Consider the following 25,832-nt stretch of genomic DNA (forward strand, 5'->3'; position numbering starts at 1 on the left):
CAAATTAAAGAACATTGCAGGTCTACAGAAGAAATCTCTGGACATGCTGGTGACATCAGTTTCAGCAAGTGCGTTGCGGTCAATGAAGGTTGATATTGATTTTCTGTTCAACAACGATCCAGCTACCTGGAATGATTCCCCAGAATACCAAGAAGGAAAAAATTTAGTATATTCATTGAAAGTAGTAAATGATGCTGCCGTAGGATCTGTGGCTTTAATGTCGATGTTTAATGAATCGATTACAAGGAATGAATCTGAAATGCAGAGGTTAATTCAGGTGGTTGAGGATCACAGAAAGCGAGTGCCAGATGCCAGAAAGTGTACTCTGAAGAGTTATAGTCCTCGCTAGCATTAACATTGCACGAACTATAACATTACGATAATTAAATGTTAATTGCTCATATGTTTTTTTGTTTATAATTCGTATTTTAATCAATGACAAAGAGTCAAAAATCCTAGTGTTTTATTTTGGAAAAATTCTGATATAACAAAAACCGCAGAACTTTAGTCGTATTGCAGTATTTTATTTCATTAATTTCTCTGCTAATAAACCAGTCTAAAGTGGATGTGGATTGTAATTTGTATTCAGAATTTAATATTTAGAGATAATTAAAACTGATCTGAAAAATCTAATTAACCGGGTTTTAGAAATTTGTGGAACTTTGTTACTTTTTCCGTGTTTTTCACATTTTTTGTAAAACTTTATGGTCATTGAGCACCCCCTAAACATTATCTGATTGGAAAGATTTTTTGCACAGTTAATTACTATGTCAAATGGCACAAAATAAACAACTATACAATCAAATCTGAAAAAAATTTTTTTTTTGGACAGCCCTAATATATATATATATATATATATATATATATGTATACCTTTTTTATATATGTTTATATATATATATATATATATATATATATATATATATATATATATATATATATATATACACTTATATGTTGTCCGATAGTTTTTTCCATATTTTGTTGATAAAAAGTAAAAGTTAAAATGCAAGACCGGATTTTTAATTTTTAATTAATTGATAGACTACCTGCCCCAACCAAACCCTCAGTCGATGTAGCAGCGCTCCCTTGCGAGTCAGGCTAAAAGATAGTAGATGTAGCAGCACTCTGTTGCAAGTCAGGCTATTTGTCAGTCGATGTAGCAGCACTCCCTTGCAAGTCAGGCTATAAGATAGTTGATGTAGCAGCACTTCGTGCATGATTTACAGTAAAAAAAATTAAAATAAAAAGATTTAGTTAAAAAAAACAAAAATAAAAACATTTTATTAAAAAAAATTAAAATAAAAACATTGTTTATATTGTTAAAAACATTCAGAATGTTTTAAAAAACATTCTGGTCAAATAAATTTGCGTTTTTGCGGCTTTTTTAAAAAAGGATTAATTTGTAATTAAATTAATTTTTACTTTCTGACAATACGCAAATGTTGGACGAAAGTCAAAAGTAATTAAAAGTGACGTATGTGTTGGCGTAAGAATCACTTTTTTCCTTCCGCTCTTCCCAAAGACAACAAACTATAGACCTATATATATATATAATATATATGTATATATATATATATATATATATATATATATATATATATATATATATATAGCAACGGAGTGCTGCTACATCTACTATCTTTTAGCCTGACTCGCAAAGGAGTGCTGCTACATCGACTGAGGGTTTGGTTGGGGCAGGTACTCCCAAATGCAACAATTTATCGAACTATATGTATATATATATATATATATATATATATATATATATATATATATATATATATATATATATATATATATATATATATATCAGGGGCTATTCTATTTCTAGGAAATTAGTTTAGACAGCGGTACCCCCTGTGCCTGCCCCTGCCATAAGGAAATTTGGCAGAAAAATTGTCGTATGTAGGCATTTTTTGGTGAAAAAAACAATATTTGCCTTATTATAAAAAAAGGTTCTCAATTTCTGAATTTGGGCAGCACCCAAATGTGGCCCAAATACATATATCATATGTATGTATATATATATATATATACATATATATATATATTTTTAAACATCTTCGCCTCCAACAAGGCTGCAAGCAACCACTAATTAAGTTGGAAGTTACTGGAAGAGAAAAGATGAAGATTGTAGAGCAAGATAACGATTGACGGATGACTTAAAAGATTGCAAATTATATGAATCAGGAAAGCAAGATGAAGGAAGCGAATTCCAAAGAGCTGTTGTTTGAGGAAAAAAACTAGGCCAATAAGCGTTTTTGGAGCACTTAGGAACAGTCACAGAAAAAGGATGAAACTTAATTGAATGACGAGTAATACGAGAATGAATTTTAGGAGATGGCACAATAGACGCTAGCTCTTTAGAGCAGTTTCTTATTATAGTATTTGTTGAAAGAGAAGCAACATTACGACAATGTGATAATGGTTGGAGGTTGGCTGTAAAAGCAGGTCCAACTATGATTACAATGCAAATATATATGTATATATATATATATATATATATATATATATATATATATATATATATATATATATGTATATATATATATATATATATATATATATATATATATATATATATATATATATATCAGGCCTTCCCAGGAGAGGCGTGCGGTCGGTCGCTTTGAGTGACCACGCATATATATATATTTTTTGAGAGTTTGGCCACAGTTTTTTAGCATATATTAATCACGCATTTTTAAAATGGCGCTGAAAAAACCTAACTAAATTGTCGTATTATTTTATTATTTTTATTCATAATTTATTCTTATTATTAATATAAAAATATGAACATAAAAATGAAACATATATATATATATATATATATATATATATATATATATATATATATATATATATATATATATATATATTTATACTTATTTAAAAAAATTTTTTTTTTCTTATTACAATTTTTTTTTTTTATGTCTAGTAAACATAAAAAAAAAATTTATTTATTTATATTTATTTTTTATTTATTTATATTATAATTATTTATAATATATTTTTAGGTGTTGATTTTTTCAGCAACGATATTTGAGACAAGTCGAAAAAATAAACAGAAAATGTGACCGAAAACTTTTTTTATCTATTTTGAAAAATATGCTCGCCGACGCGGGATGCGAACCCGGGCCTCCGCGGTGTCATGTAATGTCTTATCCGAATGAGCTAAACGTTCATACCCTTTTTAAGAACCTTGTAGATAATAATTCTTCTAGAACTTAGAAGTTATTTTTTGTAGAAAGACATACTTATGCGAAAAAATTTAAAATTAGAAAAAAAAAAATGTAAAATAAAAAAAAAATTTTTATAAGAAAAAAAAAAATATATATATTATTTTTATGTTATTATTTCCTTATTAATGAAAAGAATAAATTATTAAAAAAGTTACAAAATAATACAACGAATTTAATTTGATTTTTTCAGCGCCTTTTTAAAAATGCGTTATTTTTAATATATGCTAAAAAAGCGTGGCCGAGTTATCCAAAAAAAAATAAATATCCGTGTTCACTCAAGGCGTGCGACCGCACGCCTCTCCTGGGAAGGCCTGTATATATATATATGTATATATATATACATGTATATATATATATATATATATATATATATATATATATATATATATATATATATATATATATATATATATATATGTAAATTATGTTAGTGTATTTTACAAATAGAGTGCTCAATGTTCTTAAAGAACAGAGCAATAATAAATTTATAATAACTTTATTTATTTTTTTATTTGTTTATATATATATATTCATATATATATATATATATATATATATATATATATATATATATATATATATATATATATTATATATATATATAGATCAATAGTTTGTTGTCTTTGGGAAGAGCGGAAGGAAAAAAGTGATTCTTACGCCAACACATACGTCACTTTTAATTACTTTTGACTTTCGTCCAACATTTGCGTGTTGGACGAAAGTAAAAACCATTAATTTAATTACAAATAAATCGTTTTTTAAAAAAACCACAAAAACGCAAATTTAATTGACCAGAATGTTTTAAAAACATTCTGAATGTTTATAACAATTTAAACAATGTTTTTATTTTTATTTTTTTTAATAAAATGTTTTTATTTTTAATTTTTTTAATAAAATGTTTTTATTTTTATTTATTTTTACTGTAAATCATGCGCGGAGTGTTGCTACATCGACTATCATATAGCCTGACTCGCAAGGGAGTGCTGCTACATCGACTAACAATAGCCTGACTCGCAAGGGAGTGTTGCTACATCGACTGACAAATAGCCTGACCCGCAAGGGAGTGCTGCTACATCTACTATCTTTTAGCCTGACCCGCAAGGGAGTGTTGCTACATCGACTGAGGGTTTGGTTGGGGCAGGCAGTCTCTCAATTAATAAAAAAAAATAATTCCGGTCTTGCATTTTAATTTTCACTTTTTGTCAACAAAATATGGAAAAAACTTTCGGACATCTACGGGTTGTATATATATATATATATATATATATATATATATATATATATATATATATATATATATATATATATTTTATATTTTTATCTTCATTTTAAAAACGATTAGGCGATTATATTTAAAAAAGATATTTTTATGTAAATTGATTATTATTTTTTAAGTTTTTATATAATTTTGCTTCTTTTGAGTACCAGGTTGACATACTTTAGAGAAACTTTTTTTTCAAAATATTAGGTTCATCAGGATGCCTCCTGATGAACCTACTGATGGAGAAACAAACTGTTTAAGAAAACTAAAAATTAGGTAAGTGTTTTCACTAATTTATTATTGCTCCGTTCTTTAAGAACATTGAGCACTCTATTTGTAGAATACACTGACATAATTTATGTATATATATATATATATATATATATATATATATGTATATATATACACGCACATATGGTATATATATATATATATTTATATATATATATATATATATACACACAAATATGATATATATATATAAATATATATATATATATATATATATATATATATATATATATATATCAGCGGTTTTTTTTTGTGATAAACAAAGTTTTAAGTTTCCTAGTATCATTTATTAAAAAATATATACCCTTGCGCTTTCACTTATATAAAGCTGATGAAGGTATTGTAAAGTATTATTTTTCTAAACTATTATTTTTTGTAAAATAAAACTTATAAATATAAACAAAGACATTGCAAGAGCTATATTGCTTCAAGCGTAAATTGAAGCAAAAAAATTAATAATTAAGTTATATCCACAAAATATGTTGTTTTTTTTATTCATTATAAAAAAATAAACTCTTTATAAGATGTCATTTAAAGTTTGTAATTATTAATGCTTTTTTTACAAAGTTTGTAATAATTAATGTTTTTTCTTTTTTTTTTGATAAAATGAAAAAACTTTTTGTTATAAAATCGTTATAGCAAAACAAATAAACAAACAAAATTTAAAATACCAAGTGACGCTAATATAAAATAAAATTCAATGTTTACTATTTTTTAGTTAATAATTTATTGATATGTTTTTTATTTCATTTTTTAAATTGATTAATTATTTTTGTTATTGTTGGTTATGAGAAATTGCCTAAATAAATATTCTTGCTCTTGCAAGATGATAAATAAAAATTTTTTTGTTATGTTTATTTTATGGTTTCTTTTTTTATGCACTTATAACATTTTTTTTCTTTACATTTTTGATGGAAAAGTTAGGTTAATAAAAACAAAATTTTCTTTATTTTTTCTGATGTTTTTCTAAATTTTCAAATAGTGCAAACGCCAAATGTAATTGTTATGCAAATTATTTAATGTAATTTTCATTTAAACTTTTAAAGTGGTTTTTATAATGTTAATTCTTTTATCTTACCACTTGTTTTAATATTAAAAAATTGTAAAAAATGGCTTATGTGAAATGGCTTACTGCTTATGTAAAATGGCATATGTAAATGGCGCGCCAGTTTACGCTTTAAAACAAGGTCTGATATATATATATATATATATATATTTGTGTGTTTGGTTTGTGAAAACACGTGCACTATAAAATAATAAAAAAGAAAAAGTTAAATATTCTAAATTATATATAAAAAAGTTCTAATCAGTTAAGTTGTGTTTTTGTGGTTTTTAAAAAAGTAGTTACAGTGATTCAATTTTTTTGTTAATGTTAAACTTTTACCATACTGTTACCAATAATTCAAAATTAATTACAAAATCTTTAAGTCAATTTGAATCGAAATAAGGGCAAAGTGACCAATTAATGGCCACAAATTTCTTAAAGACAGCCGTAAAGGATGCCTTAATGTAACAGTGAATATTTTTTTTTACTGTTTTATTAATGGCCAATGCCTACACCTTATAAGAACCTTTTTTAGTTTTAAAACAGTTAGTTCAGAGAAAAATCTATTTAAACAGAGATTTTAATTGTGTACCAATTAATGGCCGGATAGACCAAATAATAGCCAGTAAATTAGGAAATGGTACCTATTATGAGCCACTTATATTACCTTAAATCAACACATTTAAAAATGCTTATATATTGAAAAGTATTATCCAGACAGACGATTAAAGCCTAATAATGAACTTAGATTTAGTTTATAATACTATAGAACAAGATTATTTTTTTAAAAATAAAATTTTCTATACTTTGCTTAAAAATATTATTTTGATTGATAATAAACAAAAAAACTTAAACAGTATTTATTTGTTATTCAAATTAAGACAGTATCAAGAATAGAACTAATTTTAAATAAAAAATAACTTTAACACATAGCTGTTATAAGATTTCAACTTGCATATAATAATGCAATTTTTAATATATGGGAAATAAACTTTACAATAATATATTGAGAAGTTTTGGTAATGAAATATTGATAACCTATTTATATGATCTCACTAATATTATCATCAGTGAACAGAATTGTATTCTCTGATACTTCAGTACAGGTTTTTTGATTATTTGAAGAGATATCGACTTTCAATATCTTTGTATTTGAACTGACTTTTCTCATTTTAAATGAGTTAGCTTTTTTAGATAACTTTTGAATTTCTTTCACTTTTTGAATTTTTGTTTTAGTTGTGCTTTATTTTCTTTTTCTTTTTGCTTTTTCAATTTTTTTTCTTCAACTACTGTGGCTCTCTCTCTTATTTTTCCTCATCGTTCAAGTTAGATTGTATTGCTTCTTGAGAAAATAATACAAAATATTTTTAAATGATTTTTCGACTTTTTTTTGTCTTGGTAGCATATATCTTTAGATAAGGCAAAATATCATTGTCACTATCATTAGTTGAATGCTTTGTACACGAAATAATTGGTGTTAGGCTAGGCTGAACAAAAGCTTCAATTAGCATCTGGTTACAATGATCAGTGGTTTCATTGAAAAAAAAACTAGACTGTCCAGTAGGGTTATCATAGGATCTGGGATGTTGTAGTCATTTTGAATACAGAAGTTGAAAGTTGTAAACTGTTCATGAGTTAAATGTGTATCCCATATCAAAGAAGCAGTATTATTGTCAAGGTTTACTAAATTATTATCTGTTTTACATTCAGACATGCTTTTAGGTTTAATTATGCCTAATTCTACTTCAAAATTGACTTCCTCTTCTTGGATTTTCAAATCTTATTATTTTAGTGTCAGTTGGATGCAGACTTGATTCAAGCAGATCATTTTTGTCAAGTAGCTGTTGTATGGAATAGACAGAATTAGGCAAGTAAGCTGTGCTTGGAACAGCAGACGGATTATATGGATAAATGCCACAATATCGAAACCCTGAAATAAAATTTTCAGCTGTGAGGGCTTGATTTTATGCTTTCTTAAAAAGCCCACAAAAATTTGGCTTGTCAACAGTAACTCCAGGATATTCATTCATTAATTCATGACATGTTTAATTATAATATGTTTTAAGAGGACCAAATACTGTGTGATCTAGAGGCTGGAGCCAATGGGAACAATGTGCTGGCATTTCCACAATATGAATGTTATTTTCGATTGCAACAGACAATAACTCTACAGAGTTATGAGAATCATGACCATCGACTATGAGTATTTATGATCTCTACTTATATTAGGCAAGAAAGTATTGGTGAACTAAAGAAATACAATTCCTTGCTTTGTCCAACCTGTCTCACTAAAACTCCAATTTGAGCCTGGTGCATGTGCAGAATTAAAAGAATGAAGAGATCTTGTTGTTTTACCTTTGCTCTCAAATGTGGAGGTACTAAACCACCTGCAGCATTTACAGCAGCAATAATGGTTATGGTTTAATGTTTTCCGGATGTGCAAGATTGAAGGTGTATTGTACCTTTTTTTAATTATTTTTTGAGGCTTAAAATCCATCTGTAGCCCAGACTCATCCATATTCCAAATCAATGAAGGCATCCATATTCCAAATCAAAAAAGGACACGTGTGTCCCTCAAAACTTCATGTAGTGAAAGGAAATAATTAGCTACTTTTGGTACAGACATGCATTGGTGGCGAGCTGAAGTACCTTTAGGATTTTGCAAAACTAAATTTGTATGTTGCTGATTAAATGAGCTCCACCATTTTTCTGAAGGAAATGTTTGAACTTTATATTGTGTTTTATGGCTAAATCTGAAGCATATTTTTGTAAATTGTTTTTTTTTCCAATCAAAATCCTAGGGCAGCTCTTGTTGCTGCATATTTAACTAATTTTAACTCTAAATTTGTAGATAATATTGGACTAGGTCCAGGTTTGACAACAAGAACTAAATCCCCATTTAAGATATTTACTAACGGTTGACCGAGGAATACTAAAATGTACTGCAGCTTCTCATTGCGACATTAAATTTTTTTGAACAGCTGCAATTGCATTTTTCATGTTGCTGTTGGACCACTGAAATTTCTTTACTTTTGTCACTTTCTGGTTCAACTTCAAATTAAAATTAGAGGCAGGTTTCTTTTTAATTTTCTTATTTTTTGTGTGTGATTTTTGTCATTTTTCCCATAATTACTCAAATTAACTAAAAGATAGAGTATACTAACTACAGTAGTTGAACTTACATCTAATCTAAATATACAGGGTGTTCCATTAAGACAGACAAAATGTAATGGTAAATAAAACAGTGTTATTGATGAAAATTTATTGATTTCTTTTTTGGTTAATGTAGTCTGATTCGTGGCAATTATTTGTGAAATATGATATCTGCCAAATGCCTGCCATGGCTTTTATGACACACATCCACCCGGTGGTCAAAATTTTCAATGACATTTCTGCATAGATGGTCGTTAATGTCATGAATATGCCTTATTATCTCATTCTCTAGCTCTTGAACTGTCGTTGGCTTGTTGGCATAGACTTTACTTTTGAAATATCCCCAAAGGAAGAAATCTAAAGGCGTCAAGTTGCACAATCTTGGTGGCCAATTCACTTCACTGTTTTGAGAGATTGTGCAACCAGAGAACTTCTCATTCAGTAAAGCCATTGTTGCATTGGTTGTGCGACAGGTGGCTCCGTCCTGTTGGAACCACAGATCTTTACAATCCACATCATTCATTGCAGGCCATAAAAAGTTGGTAATCATGGCACGGTATCGCTCGTCTGTCACAGTTACAGAATTCCCGGCATCATTTTCTAAGAAATATGTCCCAATAATTCCGTTAGCAGAAATTGCACACCATACCATGACCTTTTGTGCACGAAGTGGCTTTTCAACAATTTTCTTTGGATTTTCATCAGCCCAATTGCGACAATTTTGTTTATTAATAAATCCGGAAAGATGAAAATGGGCTTCATCGCTAAAGATGATTTTTTGCGAAAAAGCAGGATCGACTTGCCTTTTTTTCCAATTGCACTGATGGTTGGTCGATTATGTTGACCAAAGAAATTGCGAAGTGCTCTAAATGCATTTGTGGTTGAACAACCATTTTTGTAATACTCTTCAACATTTTTAATGCGTTGTTTGTTTGTTAATCTTTCATTTTAATCCATTATTTTAATTGCCAAAAGCTGTAGTTTTTGAATCTCGAAGAAGAAAAAAATTATTCATCGTTCAAATATAATTTGCATTAAACTTTTGTCCTTCTTAATGAAACACCCTATATTATCATAACATACACAGATGTCACAAACAAATACATATACAAGCATAAAATAGCCCTATCAAACACATCTATGCATCAATATAGCAGATATTTATATTAATTATAGTTAATATTAGGACAATAGTTTAATTCATTATGTAAAAACTATAATATAATATATTATAGTTTATAATATAGTTTATATACATACATATAGTCTATATATAAATAGTCTATATATATATATATATATATATATATATATATATATATATATATATATATATATATATATATATATATATATATATATTTATATATATATATATATATATATATATTTATATATATATATATTTATATATATATATATATATATATATATATATATATATATATATATTTATATATATATATATATATATATATATATATATATACATATACATTGTGTATATATACATATACATTGTGTATATATACACATAGCAGGCCTTGTTACGCGATTTCGCTGCTTAACGAAAACGCATAACACATTTCAAAGTAACTCAACTCAGCAAATATATTTTGTATTGTTAGAAGTTATATTGCATCACTAGCGTCTTTTCAAGTACCGCATTGTAAATAAAGTTATTTTATTAATGCGTTAAAAATCATACAAACAGTTTTTTTTTTCTCACTATAACAAAAGTTACAAATAAAATCTAAGTTCCTATTTGAAAAATCATTTTAATTATTTTTTTAAATATGAACTAATTTTTATTTTGAAAAAAATATTTTTTTCATAAAACGTAACAGTATTTGTTTATTTTCTTACAATTTTACAGTTGGTTTTTGGTTATTTTATTAACTATTAATAAAGTTTTTCTTATTTATTTTGTGAACTCTTTTTAAAAATGTTTTTAAACAAAAAAGAGTTTTTTTTATTATTTATCAGTTACAAATAACATATTTGTGATCATAATTTATTTTCATAAATTAAACGAACGTCATTAAAACTTTACGCTATTGAATTAACAATAAGCAAAATATCTTATTAATAAAGTATTTACATCAAAATAAATCGTGCATTTTTTAAACTTTTATGACAAAAAAAAAAATTTATATTTAAAAGAAATTAATATATTTAATTCCTTAAGATAAAGCTTAAACACTTTATTTTTTTTAACAAATTTTTAACAACAACAAAAAAATTATTAAACAAACTGTTTCTTTAACAAAAAATCTATTAGTTTACAATTGCCAGGATGAGTTCTTAAACATTTTCTTGACATTTTTGAATGTTAAAAATATAAAGATAATTGCTTTTATTAATAAAAAATATATTATTAATTGCGGTTAAATGCTTTTGCTAACGACTTAATTTCTTCTGAATAAACGTAAACGATATCAAAAGATAATTTATATATTCTAAAAGATAAAAGTTTTTGCGTAATGCAAAACTGCTGAACACATAGGCAAATCGCCTTTTGGCAGACAAAATGCTAGCTTTACAACGCTTCTTAACAGGCCTGACATAGATTTTATATAAACTTTAATATATTTTATAATATAGTCTATATACACAATAAATTAAACTGTTGTCTTAATAATAGCCACATCGGTTACAAATAGGAGCCGTGGCTCTTATTTAGTCAAATAAGTGGCTATAATTGAGACCTATTCGAAATCTGAGAGTTTAGGTTATATTTATGCTTCTGGTTATATTTATTATAACATTAAAGTAACACAACAGATAAAAATATACCAAAAATCTGCAAAAGAAAGAATATTGCTTTAAATGTGTCTCAAAGTTGCTTGAAAAAACCAAATATTACTACTGGCGGTATAAAATATTTACTTAAATTAACTTTAACAAAAATAAGATTTCTTAAAAATCAAGACTAAATGAAACATTTATAAAAGTTAGAACAAAACATAGATATATTAAAGAAACACAAAATTATATTTATCAACCAGATAAATGTTTTGCCAAATAAGTAAATGCAATAAAATTGAACTCAAATTTAGCTCTTAATAAGACCCGGCCATTATAAGGGCACTTTGCCCTACAGCTCAATGACTTTTAAAATTCAATTTTATGACAATTTCAATATAAGTTTCAAGAAATTGACGTTTTTTTTCATTTTGTGATTAATCACACTATTAGTTAATTATTGGTCAGGGGTGGAACCTCTGTGGTTGCCTTGTGGGCAACTAAAATTATTGTAAAAGCAGACTACTCAAGTAAGACATGTGTCTTACTTGAGTAGTCTGCTGTGATAATTAGTAGTCCAGTATTTTAAATTTTTTTAGGGTATTTTTTCTCAAGTATTAAAACTGAAGAAAGAAAATTAAAAAGACTGAAATACCACTAATAAAAAGTTGTTTCCAACGACTGTTTGATTTGAAGTAAATTATTTCAATCAAATTTAAATTAGTTGAATGTTCAAAATATGTTTTTAAAGTAATTTAATTTTAATACTTCTTTTTTGAGAAAAAAAAATTTAACCTGCATCATTAACAATGTTATTTATTATGTTAATTTTGTTTTACAAAGTTTAAATAAAAGTTTATTTTACTTATGAAAAATAAAAAGTTTATTGTTATTAAAAATTCATCTGCTCATTCAGGTATATCAAAATGTGGTTAATACGTTTTAAAAAATAATGTTATTTTGAATTAAAAGAAAATGTAATTTTGAACTGAGAAAAAAAATTGTGATTCAAAATGTGAATGTATTGTTTAAGTATTCTTCAATACATTTGCAATTTAACTTTAAAAAAAAAATGTACTTCATAAGCAATGCCATGGCTATTGGGTCAGAGGCTCCCCTAAAAAAACCTATCAATCCCAAAATTTAAAAAAGTTTTCCAATTTTTGTTTATTTTTTATTTTTTTTATTTTGTGCTGTCATATTGATGCTTAATCACACAACTCATTGGTTATTAATAGTCAGGGATATTACTGAAAAAAAAAAAAAATACTCCTTAAATTTGCAAAATGGCCCCCTAAATTCTCTAGCCATAGCTCTGTTCAAAATGCAACAAAAATGTTTTAAAAAATAGTAGTCGCACTTTGAAACATTTTAAATTGCATACATGTCTAATTCAAGTCGACTTCTTTTTATTACATTTAGTAAAATTATATAATGCACCATAGTATATTCATTTTTAAATGTATTGTATAATTTACATAGATTTTTAGTGACGAACCCAGAGTTTATTTAGGGGTATTGTTATTTTTCAGCAATGTGGGGTGGGCTGGGGGTGGTGAAAGATTTTCTTATAGTAGCTTTACTATACTTACTAAATTTGCAGATTTCCATGAGACAAAGTATAGAAAACACATTGGATAAAATGTTATTCCTTATGCAAATTTAATGAAGATGCTTAAAAAAATGTCTGAAAATTTGAAAAAGATTAAGTAAAATGAAGAGAACAACTAATTCTTTTTGACGAAATTGATTTATTTTTATTACAAATAATTTTGACTTGAATGTTTTTTGTAACACATCAAACATACAAAATAAAAAACACAATTTTTCTGTAGAACTTATAGCTTTTATTTCAGTTAGTAAACTTTGTTTACAACCCACAAACTTCATTAGTTATGTAACACTAAAATTGATAATTAAATTTGGTAATTGTTTAAAGTTAAAAAAGTTATTTCAATGGTGTGAAAAGAAAAGCGCCTACTGTGTCTAATGATGTTAACATATGGTCTAAAATTAAAGAAATCTTGTGATATTTGAACCTTTTTTTTTATTATAATTCACTCCCAACAAGGCTGCAAGCAACCATTATTGAGTTGGGAGTAATTAGAAAAAAAAAAGTAGAGTTATAAATCAAGGAACTGGTAGAAGAAGACTTAAAAAGTAAGTTTTATGAGTCAGGAAAACACAAAGATGGGAGGGACTTCCAAAGGGTTGGAGTGTGGGGGAAAAAACTTTAGAATAAAAGTTTTTAGAACATGCAGGGATAGATACAGTAAATGAATGAGACTTTGCTGAAGGAGAAGTCAAGAGAGAATGAGTTTTAGTTGATGGAACTAGAGATAATAGCTCCTTTGAGCAGCGACCATAATAGTATTTGTAAAAAAGATAAAGAGATGCAACTTTACGACAATGGAAAAGAGGCTCAAGATTAGCAGATAGAGTGGCTCCAACTATGTTTAAAATGCGTTTTTGGACCTAGTCTGGAAGAGAATGAGCATCATTAGAAGAACCAGGCCAAATATGTCAACATTACTGAAGTTACTGGAAATGAAGAAGTTTGTTGGCTTTTGAGGATGACTTTAATAAAACGGTTAGAAAAAAACGAATTGATAATTTCAAAAACTTTTTAATTGAGATATGACTTTAAAAACAGAAGCTAGAGTGATTTGAGTATCTAACAATGGGTTAACCTGTTTAATTGGAATGGAAGGAAGAAAATGGCCATTAAATTCAAGAGTCGAATTAGAAGAAAAGTTATTTGCAAATAGTTCTGCCTTATCCTTGGGAGAGGTAATAAGGTCAGTCTTAGGAATGAGAGATGGAATGTTATGACGCTGTTGAAGTTTTTTAAAAACTCTCTAGAGCCTAACTTCGGAGATAAAATATTTAGTGAACTGAGAATAATAGAGCTTAGCATCAGACAGCACCTCTTTACATTCTTTCTTACAATAACAAATAGCCAAAATAGTTGTTCTCAATAATAATAGCCTTGCAATAGCCGTTTGTTCTCATGAGAATTGAAAAAAAGATGAAGAAAAAAAAGAAGATTATAAATTATAATTAGATGAAGCAGCAAGAACAAGAAGATACGCAAGATGAAGCAACAACTTCTCTACACAAGAAGGTAAAAACTATGTAGTATAATGAAGCTTAACTTGGAACTGATGAGAAGGAATAAAAGCTTCCATCCCTGCCTGAATCTAGGAGGTTATGCAGGAGGAGGTTTTTTCAGCTGAGAGAGAAAAGACATCACCCCAAGGACCATCGCGAAGAAAATCATAAAAAGAAGCCCAGTCAAATTTAAAGTAGTAGTGAGTAGTGCAATGATAGGGTGATTCTGAAGAAGAAGTATGAGATAAAAGATTAATAGACATCTGCATGGTCAGAACCACCAAAGGGAGAAAAAGAAGAAACTGAACACAAAGTAGGGTCAGAGACAAGACAAATCAAGGGGTGAAGGTAAATGATTAAGGTTGTCAGGAAAATGAGTCACAAAGTTAACTATCTGTGTAAGAGATTGAGGAATGCAGAAGTTATAGGCTTTAGTGTCTGCACGTTAGAGCCAAGCCATTCAGTGTGATGAGCATTAAAGTCAACAATAACAGCAATATTGGCAATGGGCTAAAGAGAAAAATGATATGATCAAATTGATCAGAAATTACATCTAAAAGAGTGCAGTCTTAGGAAGAAGGAGAATGATAAAGAACAAAGAGAAAAGTATTAGAGTGAAAAAGTACTAAGCGGAAGCACATAAAAGAATGGTCCAAGGATTCAAACCTGATTTTTCAACAAATAGGTGAGTTGATACATATGTATACCCACAAGCCAAGCATGTGACTGTTGGATTCTTTGCAAATTAAAGGATAGTATCCATTAACACTGAGATCTGAAGAAGGAACATAGGAATTTAAATTAATCTCACTAGGAGCAAGTCTGGTGAAAATTGAAAGAGTTAAGATTTAACTGATGGAAGGTTGCTTTGCAGACCACAAATATTTGTAAAGGAAATATAGTTATTAATGAGGAATTTAATTCCATGAACCCACGTAAGTATAATCTTATTGTAATCATTTGAGCAATTTTCTATAAAGTTTAAATTTTAAACTTTATAGAAAATTGCCTGATAATTTTAAACTACTTTCTGTTTGAACATTAACATGCATTAATTTTAAGAAAGCAAAAAACTGATGATAATTTTTTTTTAAAAAGTTTATGATAATTTAAGTCATGATCAAAAAGTTTGTATTATTCTCCACAATGAGGTGTATGTTAAAAATATGTTATTTTATCATAGAAGTGATGTTTTTGGAAAAGCATTAGTTGTTTTAGGTTTCTTGATAACTTGAATGTTTGGTGAACCTAAATTACTTGTGAAAATCTTACCTTTAAACAAATTAAATACTCAATTTTCATATGATCCTTTGACTGTAGGGCAGTAAAAGAGTCTCATGGTAAATTTAAGGCAGTTGTATATGACGGAAATCAAACACGTCAAGCGTTTTTTTTTTAAGTTGGCGCATTTCCTGAAAAGCTATGGTTAACCACCAATTGAACTTTTTTGTTGTTTGATTTTGTCAACTTAATCAAAAACGTATGAAACAATTGGCTCTCAGAAAGAAAAAAAAAACTTATTTTTATGAATATGTTGTTAAAGAAACAGCTTTTTGAAATCATTTAGCAAAACCTTTTAAAGCTAAATCAAATTGTTTAATGAAACTTTCTGGTTTTAATGAAGTTTCTGTTTAACTAAGTCCTATTAAGAAACAATCTGTTTCTACTTTTTTTAAAGTGTTTTCTGACAAAACATATAATGCTCTACTTAATCGCCCTGAAACCTCCGCCATCTTAAACATAAGCAAGACTGCTGATTTTATTAAACTTGTTGTCACATGGTGAAAAATTTTAAATTTAAAAAGTGTTTGTGTGGGTTGTAAATTTAATGATGATTGATAAGCTGTCATCAAAGATCCAAATGATGAGTGATTAAAGTTTATTTTTATAATATTACGTATGACAAGTACTCAGGGAAAATTCATAAAACAATTAACACATGATATAGGACATTCCAATAATCATATGTGTAAAGGAATTGTTGTGCTGATAAAAAGATTGTTAAGGGAATCACAAATATTTTATGTTGGGAAAATTTACTACAGACCCATTTGAAAAAGAATTTGTCAAGTTAAGACAAAAATCTGGTGGAATGTATTTCTAACAAATAATTGAAAAGTTCAATATTTATAAAACTTCACTTTTGTTGTTACATAACATTAGTAAGTCAACTTCTGATGCAAAACTTTTTGTCAATTTTGTGGATTTATACTTGACAAACCTTCAGCTTAAGTCTTTGAAAATTTAAAACACCAGAAAAAAGTATAATATATATTAAAAAAAGTGTGTATATATATATATATATATATATATATATATATATATATATATATATATATATATATATATGTGTGTGTGTGTATGTATATATATATATATATATATATATATATATATATATATATATATATATATATATATATATATATATATATATATATATATATATATATATAGAACCCTTAGATGTTGTCCGAAAGTTTTTTCGATATTTTGTTGACAAAAAGTAAAAATTAAAATGCAAGACCGGAATTTTTTTTTTTTAATAATGATAGACTGCCTGGCTTAACCAAACCCTTAGTCGATGTAGCAGCACTCCCTTGCGGGTCAGGCTATTTGTCAGTCGATGTAGCAGCACTCCCTTGCGAGTCAGGCTATTTGTCAGTCGATGTAGCAGCACTCCCTTGTGAGTCAGGCTATTTGTCAGTCGATGTAGCAGCACTCCCTTGCGAGTCAGGCTATAAGATAGTCGATGTAGCAACACTCCGCGCATGATTTACAGTAAAAAAAATAAAAATAAAAACATTTTATTAAAAAAAATAAAAATAAAAACATTTTATTAAAAAAAATAAAAATAAAAACATTGTTTATATTGTTAAAAAAATTCAAAATGTTATAAAAACATTCAGAATGTTTTTAAAAACATTCTGGTCAATTAAATTTGCGTTTTTGTGGTTTTTTTAAAAAACGATTAATTTGTAATTAAATTAATGGTTTTTACTTTCGTCCAACATGGAAATGTTGGACGAAAGTCAAAAGTAATTAAAAGTGACGTATGTGTTGGCGAAAGAATCACTTTTTTCCTTCCGCTCTTCCTAAAGCCAACAAACTATAGAACTATATATATATATATATATTTATGTATTTAATGAAATATTTTTAATAAAGATTTCAAACAGTTTATAGATAGATTTTATCAGTTACAAATAAGATATTTGTAATTGTAATTTATGTTCAGAAATAAATTGTGTCAAAAGAACTTTTCATGGTATTGAATTAATAAGAAAAATTTTAAATCTTGTAAAATTTTAAATTTGTGAAAAGAATTATCTTAAACAAAAACAATTATCCCTTTAAAAGAAAAAACAATTTTTTTATTTGATTTCACGTATTTTAATCCATGATTTAGTGTTTTACTTAATGAATTAGTTAACAAATAAAAAGAAAAAATTTCTTCATTAATAAATATTGCAAAATAGTTTTATATTCCTTTGAAACTAAATTTTAGATTCTACCTTTAACTAACTACTTTACATTCATTTATAACTAAATTTAAATTTTTAGTTTTTTAAATATATAGTTTAAGTCTTTTGATTATAAAAAAAATTACAAAATAATCAGTTTCTTTAACAAAAAAATTCACAGGTGTGGTTAAATGCTTTTTTTTATGACTTAATATTTTCTGAAAAAACGTCACATGAACATTATTAAAAGATAATTTAAATATTCAAAAATAAAAACGTTTTTGCTTAAGTAAAATTGCTGAATGCATATGCAAATTGCCTTTTTGTACGTAAAATGTGAGCTGCGTAACGGTTCTTAACAAGGCTTGCACTTTTATGCTTGTTACTTTTTTGATATGGAATGACATCATGGTAATATGCTGTCCAATATTTTTGATAAGAAATGACATCATGGTAATATGCTGTCCAATATTTTTGATATGGAATAACATCATGTTAATATGCTGTCCAATTTTTTTGATATGGAAGGACATCATGGTAATATGCTGTCCAATATTTTTGATATGGAATGACATCATGCTAATATGCTGTCCAATATTTTTGATATGGAATGACATGGTAATATGCTGTCCAATATTTTTGATATGGAATGACATCATGCTAATATGCTGTCCAATATTTTTGATATGAAATGACATCATGGTAATATGCTGTCCAATATTTTTGATATGGAATGACATGGTAATATGCTGTCCAATATTTTTGATATGGAATGACATCATGGTAATATGCTGTCCAATATTTTTATCAAAAAGCACTGCAAATTTCTACACCAAAATCAAACAAAGAACTGTCTCTGAAAATTTTAAGGTTGACTTGTTAAGTTGACAGTTATTCATTGATACTTTTGTTGTTAATTTTTTGTTAAAATTTAGTAAATGCTTTAAAGTTTCTGTTTTATGATTTTAAAAGTAATCCTTATTTCTTTAAAGCACTAAAATTCTTATTTAAAGGTTAAGTTTTCCAAACTGTATTTTAGTTAACTTTTTTTTTTTTTTTTACCTGGTTTAAAACTTGTTTTTATTTCAATGTTTAATTTTATGAATTGAAACAATAACATGAAATTTATTAAAAAATTTGAAAAGATTTATAAATTGTTTTTATAAATTGTTTTTAGAAATTTGCCTAAATTTTTACATTGTCTAATGCATTTTATAATGGGAGGTGATTAAACATTAAATATATTTAAGTTTAAAAATAACTAAAACTTAATAAAATTTTAATTAAGTTATTGTAATCATTATTTTTATTACTGTTAAAGTTGAATGTGAAGAGAAACAAAACTTCCATTTTGTTTTTTCGTTTACCTTGCGTAAAATAAAATAGTGAGCTATATATCAAAAGATCATTTTTGCTAAAGATCAAAAGTTTCATTTTTGATTGATCAAAAATTAAATGTTTATTATATTGTTATTGTTAAATTATTATATTGTTATTAGGACTTACTTTTATTTATTTATTATTAAAAACATTTAACTCTTACCACAATAACAATGTTACATTTTGAGATGTAACATTATAGGTTAACATTCAGTTACAAATATCTGTTATTTTTATGAAACCAAGGCGTAACATTTTTATGACACCAAGAGATAACATTTTTACTTTTTTTTTGGGCATCTATACTGCTCCAGTGGTAGTGGTAGTCTAGGTCTTTGATTTTTAAACATACTGTTCTTTAAATGTTTTTTTTAAAGTTTTTTTCCGGTTACCTTTATTCATTAGCTAATGGACTCTCTTGATAGTCTATTTGTCTTTCTACAGGAGCAATTTACGACTTCTTCAATTTTTTAAGTGCTTTCTGTGTTGTTGAACAACTTCCAGGCAAAATTATTTTTATGCTTTATTTTTTGTCAATATGATGTTGTATAGCTAGATTAAAGCAACACCGTGTTTGGTATAATCATTCACAACATTTATTCCACTATGTCTTTGCCCTTCATATATTCTTTATTTTGGTTCCATATTGATGGATCACTGTGAATAAATAGATCTTCTCATATTCCCACATGTTCAAAAACCATGACAAATATGATATGATAAAATGATGATTAAAAAATCTTGAATTGATTTCAAGTTTTCTTTGTCGCTTCCATTTCAAAACTGTTCTGCTTGATTTCTGGTTCAATTCTTGCATCATTTCTTCCTTTGAGGTTAAGGAAAAAGTGTCATAGAAACATAAGCCTATTAATTCTTTACTTAAGTAACCCAAGTGTTGACACAATGCGAAAGTTTCTATTTTTGTCTTGTTTATATTCTTGTAAGCTTCCAATTTTTTTAACAAAACCATCATTAACTGGTGCATTGGCTGCCAACATTCATTACACACTGTACGCATTTTACCAATCTACATTTTTTGAGCTATTTTATGACTAAAGAACAAATATAAAGTAAACTAGTATAAGTAAACGGCATAATAAAACATGGTTATTATGTTTTATTATGCTGTTTACTTATACTAGTTTACTTTAGCGCTATGACCTGTGTTATTAACACCTGTGTTATTATTTAAATATTTGCACATAAGCTGTTGCATTTTGCGGCATACTTTGAGGGAACACCTGTTATTTTAATGATTCCAAAATTTAATATTTATGTATATGATACCAAAACATCATTATAAAATATATTATTATCACCATTTCTTTAGTTGTAAAAAAAAAATGATTTATTTTGCTCTGGAAAAAGAAGTTGCAAAACAAATTTTCGGGTTTTTACTTTTTTAAAGACAAAACTTTTAAGCTAATAACAATTATTAAATATAAAAACAAACTTATATATAATGTAAGTTAAATGATATAAAAAAATGTTATGCTTTTTTAAAAGTTTCATTAAAAAGCTGAATATTTTTTATTAGTATGTGTGTAAACATTAAATTTTATTTTTTGTATTGTTATTAATATTTTTTTATAGTTAAAGTTATTAATACTCGGTTAAGTTAAAGTACAATTTAAATTTATGTTATGCAAGTTAAACCTGTTATGATTGTTTACAATCAGAATGTTGTTTTTCATTGCAATTCCTAAAAAAAATTTTTTATAGGAAATATAAATTTTATATATATAGTTAAAAAGAAAGACCAATTAGATTAAATAAATGAATATTTTAAAGATCAATTCTATTATTTATGTGTGCTTGTAGTTTACATAGTTGATTCATTGTATAAATATAAATAATTGTGATTTTTCCTTTGATTCTGAAAATGCTAGCTGTCATTCATTATGTTAGTTTTTTTACTCACAGAACAAAATTATATGAACTTAAGAAACCATCACCTACATTGCATATTGTATAATTTTAAGAACACACTTTTAGTAAACAATTTTGAAGAATTGAACATTTTATAATTTTGAATATTCTTTAATTCACTGTTACTGCAGAATATTTCAATTAAATAATGTTTTAAGTTATTATATACTTTGTTTTAATAAAGTTCAGATTATTTTCCACTATTCTGATATCATTTAATTGCTTAGTTAAATTTTTTTTTTTAAATTTAAACTTTTCATTTTGATTTACATACAAATGGTGATATTATAACCAATTTTAGTACATACATATAGTAGTACATACCAATAGTTGTATATACCAATAGTAGTACATACCAAAGTAATGCATACCAATAGTAGAACATAACAATAGTAGTACATACCAATAGTAGTACATGTCAATATTAGTACATACCAATAGTACATAACAAGAGTAGTACATACTAATAGTTTCTATGTTTTATGGTAACCCCTTTGCGTCAAATTTTTTTCGCCAACCTCTATCAGTTTAAGGTTGACAATTTATTGCCAATCTCATTTTCCTGCATTTAAAGAATTAAAGCTGTGGGCAAGTTGCCGCAAAACAAAAATTATATAACTGTGGTCAGGCGAAGTGATTAATAGCTCGCTATTTCCATCAAAGCCTGGTAGTACATACCAGTAGTAGTATATATCTATAATTACTCAGTAATTTAGATGCTAGCTTGATATTTAATGTTAAAATATATTAAATTTAGCAAGATTTAATTAAGTGTAACTACCCCTGTTTAGAAAGATGCCATGGGAGACGAGTTGTTACGAAGAGTATTTTTACATCTTGATTTAGTTGAAAAAGATTATTTTGGCTTGCAGTTTATGGATGCAAAGCAAGTACCAGTAAGTTTCTTATTATTATACCTATTTTGGTTAATACAATTATTTGATTTGGCTCTAAATTTTTTCTTCTACATGCTTGAAAACATAATTTTCCTATATCTGTATATATATATATATATATATATATATATATATATATATATATATATATATATATATATATATATATATATATATATATATAACGTCTGTTCACAAAAAATCCGGAATGAAAAATTGTTCTTAATTGAATACAAAATTAATCGATTTTTGACAAAAATTTTAACTAAAATGAGTGACTGGACATTGTTAACTATTTTATAACCGAAAATGGTCCTAAATCAGCGGCTTTTCGAACTTTAGTTTTGACTGAATCCATTAGGTTGAAAAAGTAGTCTGGATCAAACTCTTTCAACTTTAATCGAATTCTATTCTTAAGGTGGTCAAGATTTTTCGCAGTAAATCCATTTCCATAAACTTTTGCTTTTAAATGTGCCCAAAAATTTTCAATTGGCCTTAACTGCGGTACATTTGGGGGGTTATCTTTAGCGTCGACAAAGTTAATACCTAAAGTGTTGTAAGTTTCTAATGTGTGTTTTGCATAATGACATCTCGCTCCGTCAGGCCAAAATAAAAATTTCATGTTTTGATGCTTGGAATTTATAAATGGAAGAAGTCTTTTTGTAATACATTCTTTAGAATAAGTTTTTGCATCCAGTGCACAGTTTTTTACAGCAAAATAAGGCGATGAATGACCAAAACGACTGATTGCAATCCAAACAAGAACTTTCTCGTCAAACTTTTTTTTGAAGTTTAATTTAATGTTAGGATCAGTTTGAGAACTATCCTTTGTATAGTAGCCAGAGTTTTGTGAACAATTTGCACCATTTACACAGAAATAAGATTCATCGTCCATGATGATTTCAAACTCATTTGATGGCTTGAAAAAAGTTTTTGAAAGTTTTAATAAGTTTTTCTTTTGTTTAATTTCTTGCTTTTCTGTTGTTTTTGGTGCATTTTTTCTTTTGGTATACTTTAGTCCATGCATACTTAATAATCTATTTACGTATGAAACGCTTATCTTATATTTTAGTGCCAATTTTCTTTGCGAAATCCCGATTCTCTCTTCTGCCCTTGCAATCATGGACTCTCTCTTTTCTGGAGTAATTTTAAAAGATTTTCTGCCGCAACCGATTTTTCTATTCATTGGCAAATTATTTTCAGACCTTTTAATTATGTCATAAATTGTAGATTTAGCGATTCCCATTTTCTTAAAATGATCCACTGTAAATTTCTTTCCACTGTTTATGTTTTGTTTATGAAAATTTCCAATCACATTTCTAACATCGTTCTCTTTTAGATGCTCCATGTTTATTTGAATTAATTATTTAAACTCAATTTTGCCACAAAATGAAACTGTTGTTGTTGACCGATTAAATTTAAAAATTTCGAATCGAAAATTCGAAATTTAGAACAATTTGTGTACATTTGAAATCAGTCCGGCTTTTTTGTGAACAGACATTATATATATATATATATATATATATATATATATATATATATATATATATATATATATATATATATATATATACATATATATGTTTGTGCATGAGTGGTTTGTGCATTGTGGGTATGTAAAAAGAGTACATAAAATGCATTATTTTCAAGTATTATTTTCATTTTAAAAACATTTATTACTTTATAGCATTGGGTGAACCCTGTAAAGAAAGTGAAAAAACAAGTTGAAAGTACGCTTATAGATAATTTCTTATAAATAGCTTTCTGAGTTTATATTATATAAAAATTACTGTTTGACAACAAATAAAACATTTTTATTTATTGTTAGACTTTTTTTTTGTTGATAGTGACAAAAAGTTTATATCATTTATTAAATTTGTTGTTGTTGGACAGTTCTCTGTTAAATTTAAGTTTATTTAAGTTTATAAAGTATTAATTTTGTTTTCAGTTGGTCCCCCTTACACTCTGCATTTTAGAGTAAAGTTTTATGCTTTGGAGCCTCACAAACTGAAGGAAGAATTAACCAGGTCTTTTTTTTTTTAATATTTTACTAAGGAGGGCATTAAATAAATGTTGAGAAGTAGTCTGATTAAATTGATTTAACTTGAAGAGAATTCTAAAAAAAAATGAACACATATTTATAATTTAAATTACAGCAAATTATTGTTGACTAACCAATGGGTAAATGTGTAACTTATAAAGTTCCACAATTTATTAATTTATTAAATTGTTTGAAGCCCTAATTAGGTTTTTTTTTATTATTTTAAAAAGAAAGTAATTAACTATTATGGTTCTAATACAAAATAATTCTTTTGTTTGCAGATATCAATTTTTTTTACAAATCAAGCAAGACGTACGCTTAGGAAAGTAAGAGAAACTTTTTTTAAATGTTTTTTTTTTATTTAGAAAATATTTGTAATAAATATAATTATTTTCTATTCTATTATTATATTTTGACTTATATATCTCAAAAAAAATGAATGATTTATATTTGGAAAAAAGTTATTTTGATATCTAAATTACTTTGAAATTTTAAAATTTTTGGGTTAATACATTTAAACCATTATATGTTACTTTATTATTAATATATAATAGTGTGTAAAGCCTAAAGTAAATTATTTTGTTAAGCCTAAAGTAAATTATTTTGTTAAGAATAAAGTAAATTATTTTGCTAAGCCTAAAGTAAACAACTGTGTTAGGCCTAAAGTAAACAGCTGTGTTAAGCCTAAAGTAAACAACTATGTTAAGCCTAAAGTAAACACTTGAAGTTGAATATGTTGAATTTTTTTTAAATAGTCTTCTATTTAGTAGGACACAAACCATTTGGGTAGCAAATTAGAATATTAGAGTATTAGGGTATCAATTCCCGACATTTTTTTGATCCTGGGAAGCGATAAATTTAAAAATAATTTCTCAGATTCCTGGGAATAAATTTTAAATAAGTGATTTAAAAAATTTTTGATACCTCTTTGGATTCTATATTCTTGATGGGTCCTAATATTGCTGAAATTTTTTCAAAAGATGCGGAATAATATGCTGATTTTGAAAGTAATATTTGTTTTTATTTGAAATGAAGGAATAAAAAATAGAGTCAAAAAACCCGTTTTTAACAAAATGAGGTATATTTAGGTGTAATTTTGCAAATATTTTTTTTTACAAAAAATTATTATTTATAAAACATGCATTTTTTTTCTACTTTTTTTTGAGTCCAAGGTTGATATGGTTTAGAAAAAAAAATTCAAAAATATTAGAACCTGTCAAGAATTTAGAATCCAAAGAGGAACCTCAAGAGCTCATCAAAATCAGAAAATA

At 26.6% G+C, this 25,832-nt stretch overlaps 1 protein-coding gene across 1 annotated transcript in view; it reads left to right on the top strand.

Annotated features, from left to right (window-relative positions):
- Window positions 1-25,832, top strand: part of LOC105848300 (band 4.1-like protein 5) — a 71,259-nt gene that overhangs the window by 9,298 nt on the left and 36,129 nt on the right. Inside the window, exons 2-5 of the mRNA XM_065810372.1 lie at window positions 22,416-22,520; window positions 24,208-24,250; window positions 24,469-24,547; window positions 24,843-24,887. Of these exons, the coding sequence (XP_065666444.1) occupies window positions 22,416-22,520; window positions 24,208-24,250; window positions 24,469-24,547; window positions 24,843-24,887 (272 nt within the window). The remainder of the gene's footprint in view (window positions 1-22,415; window positions 22,521-24,207; window positions 24,251-24,468; window positions 24,548-24,842; window positions 24,888-25,832) is intronic.

This window comes from Hydra vulgaris, chromosome 11, assembly GCF_038396675.1.
Source record: "Hydra vulgaris chromosome 11, alternate assembly HydraT2T_AEP".
Lineage (NCBI taxonomy): Eukaryota > Metazoa > Cnidaria > Hydrozoa > Anthoathecata > Hydridae > Hydra > Hydra vulgaris.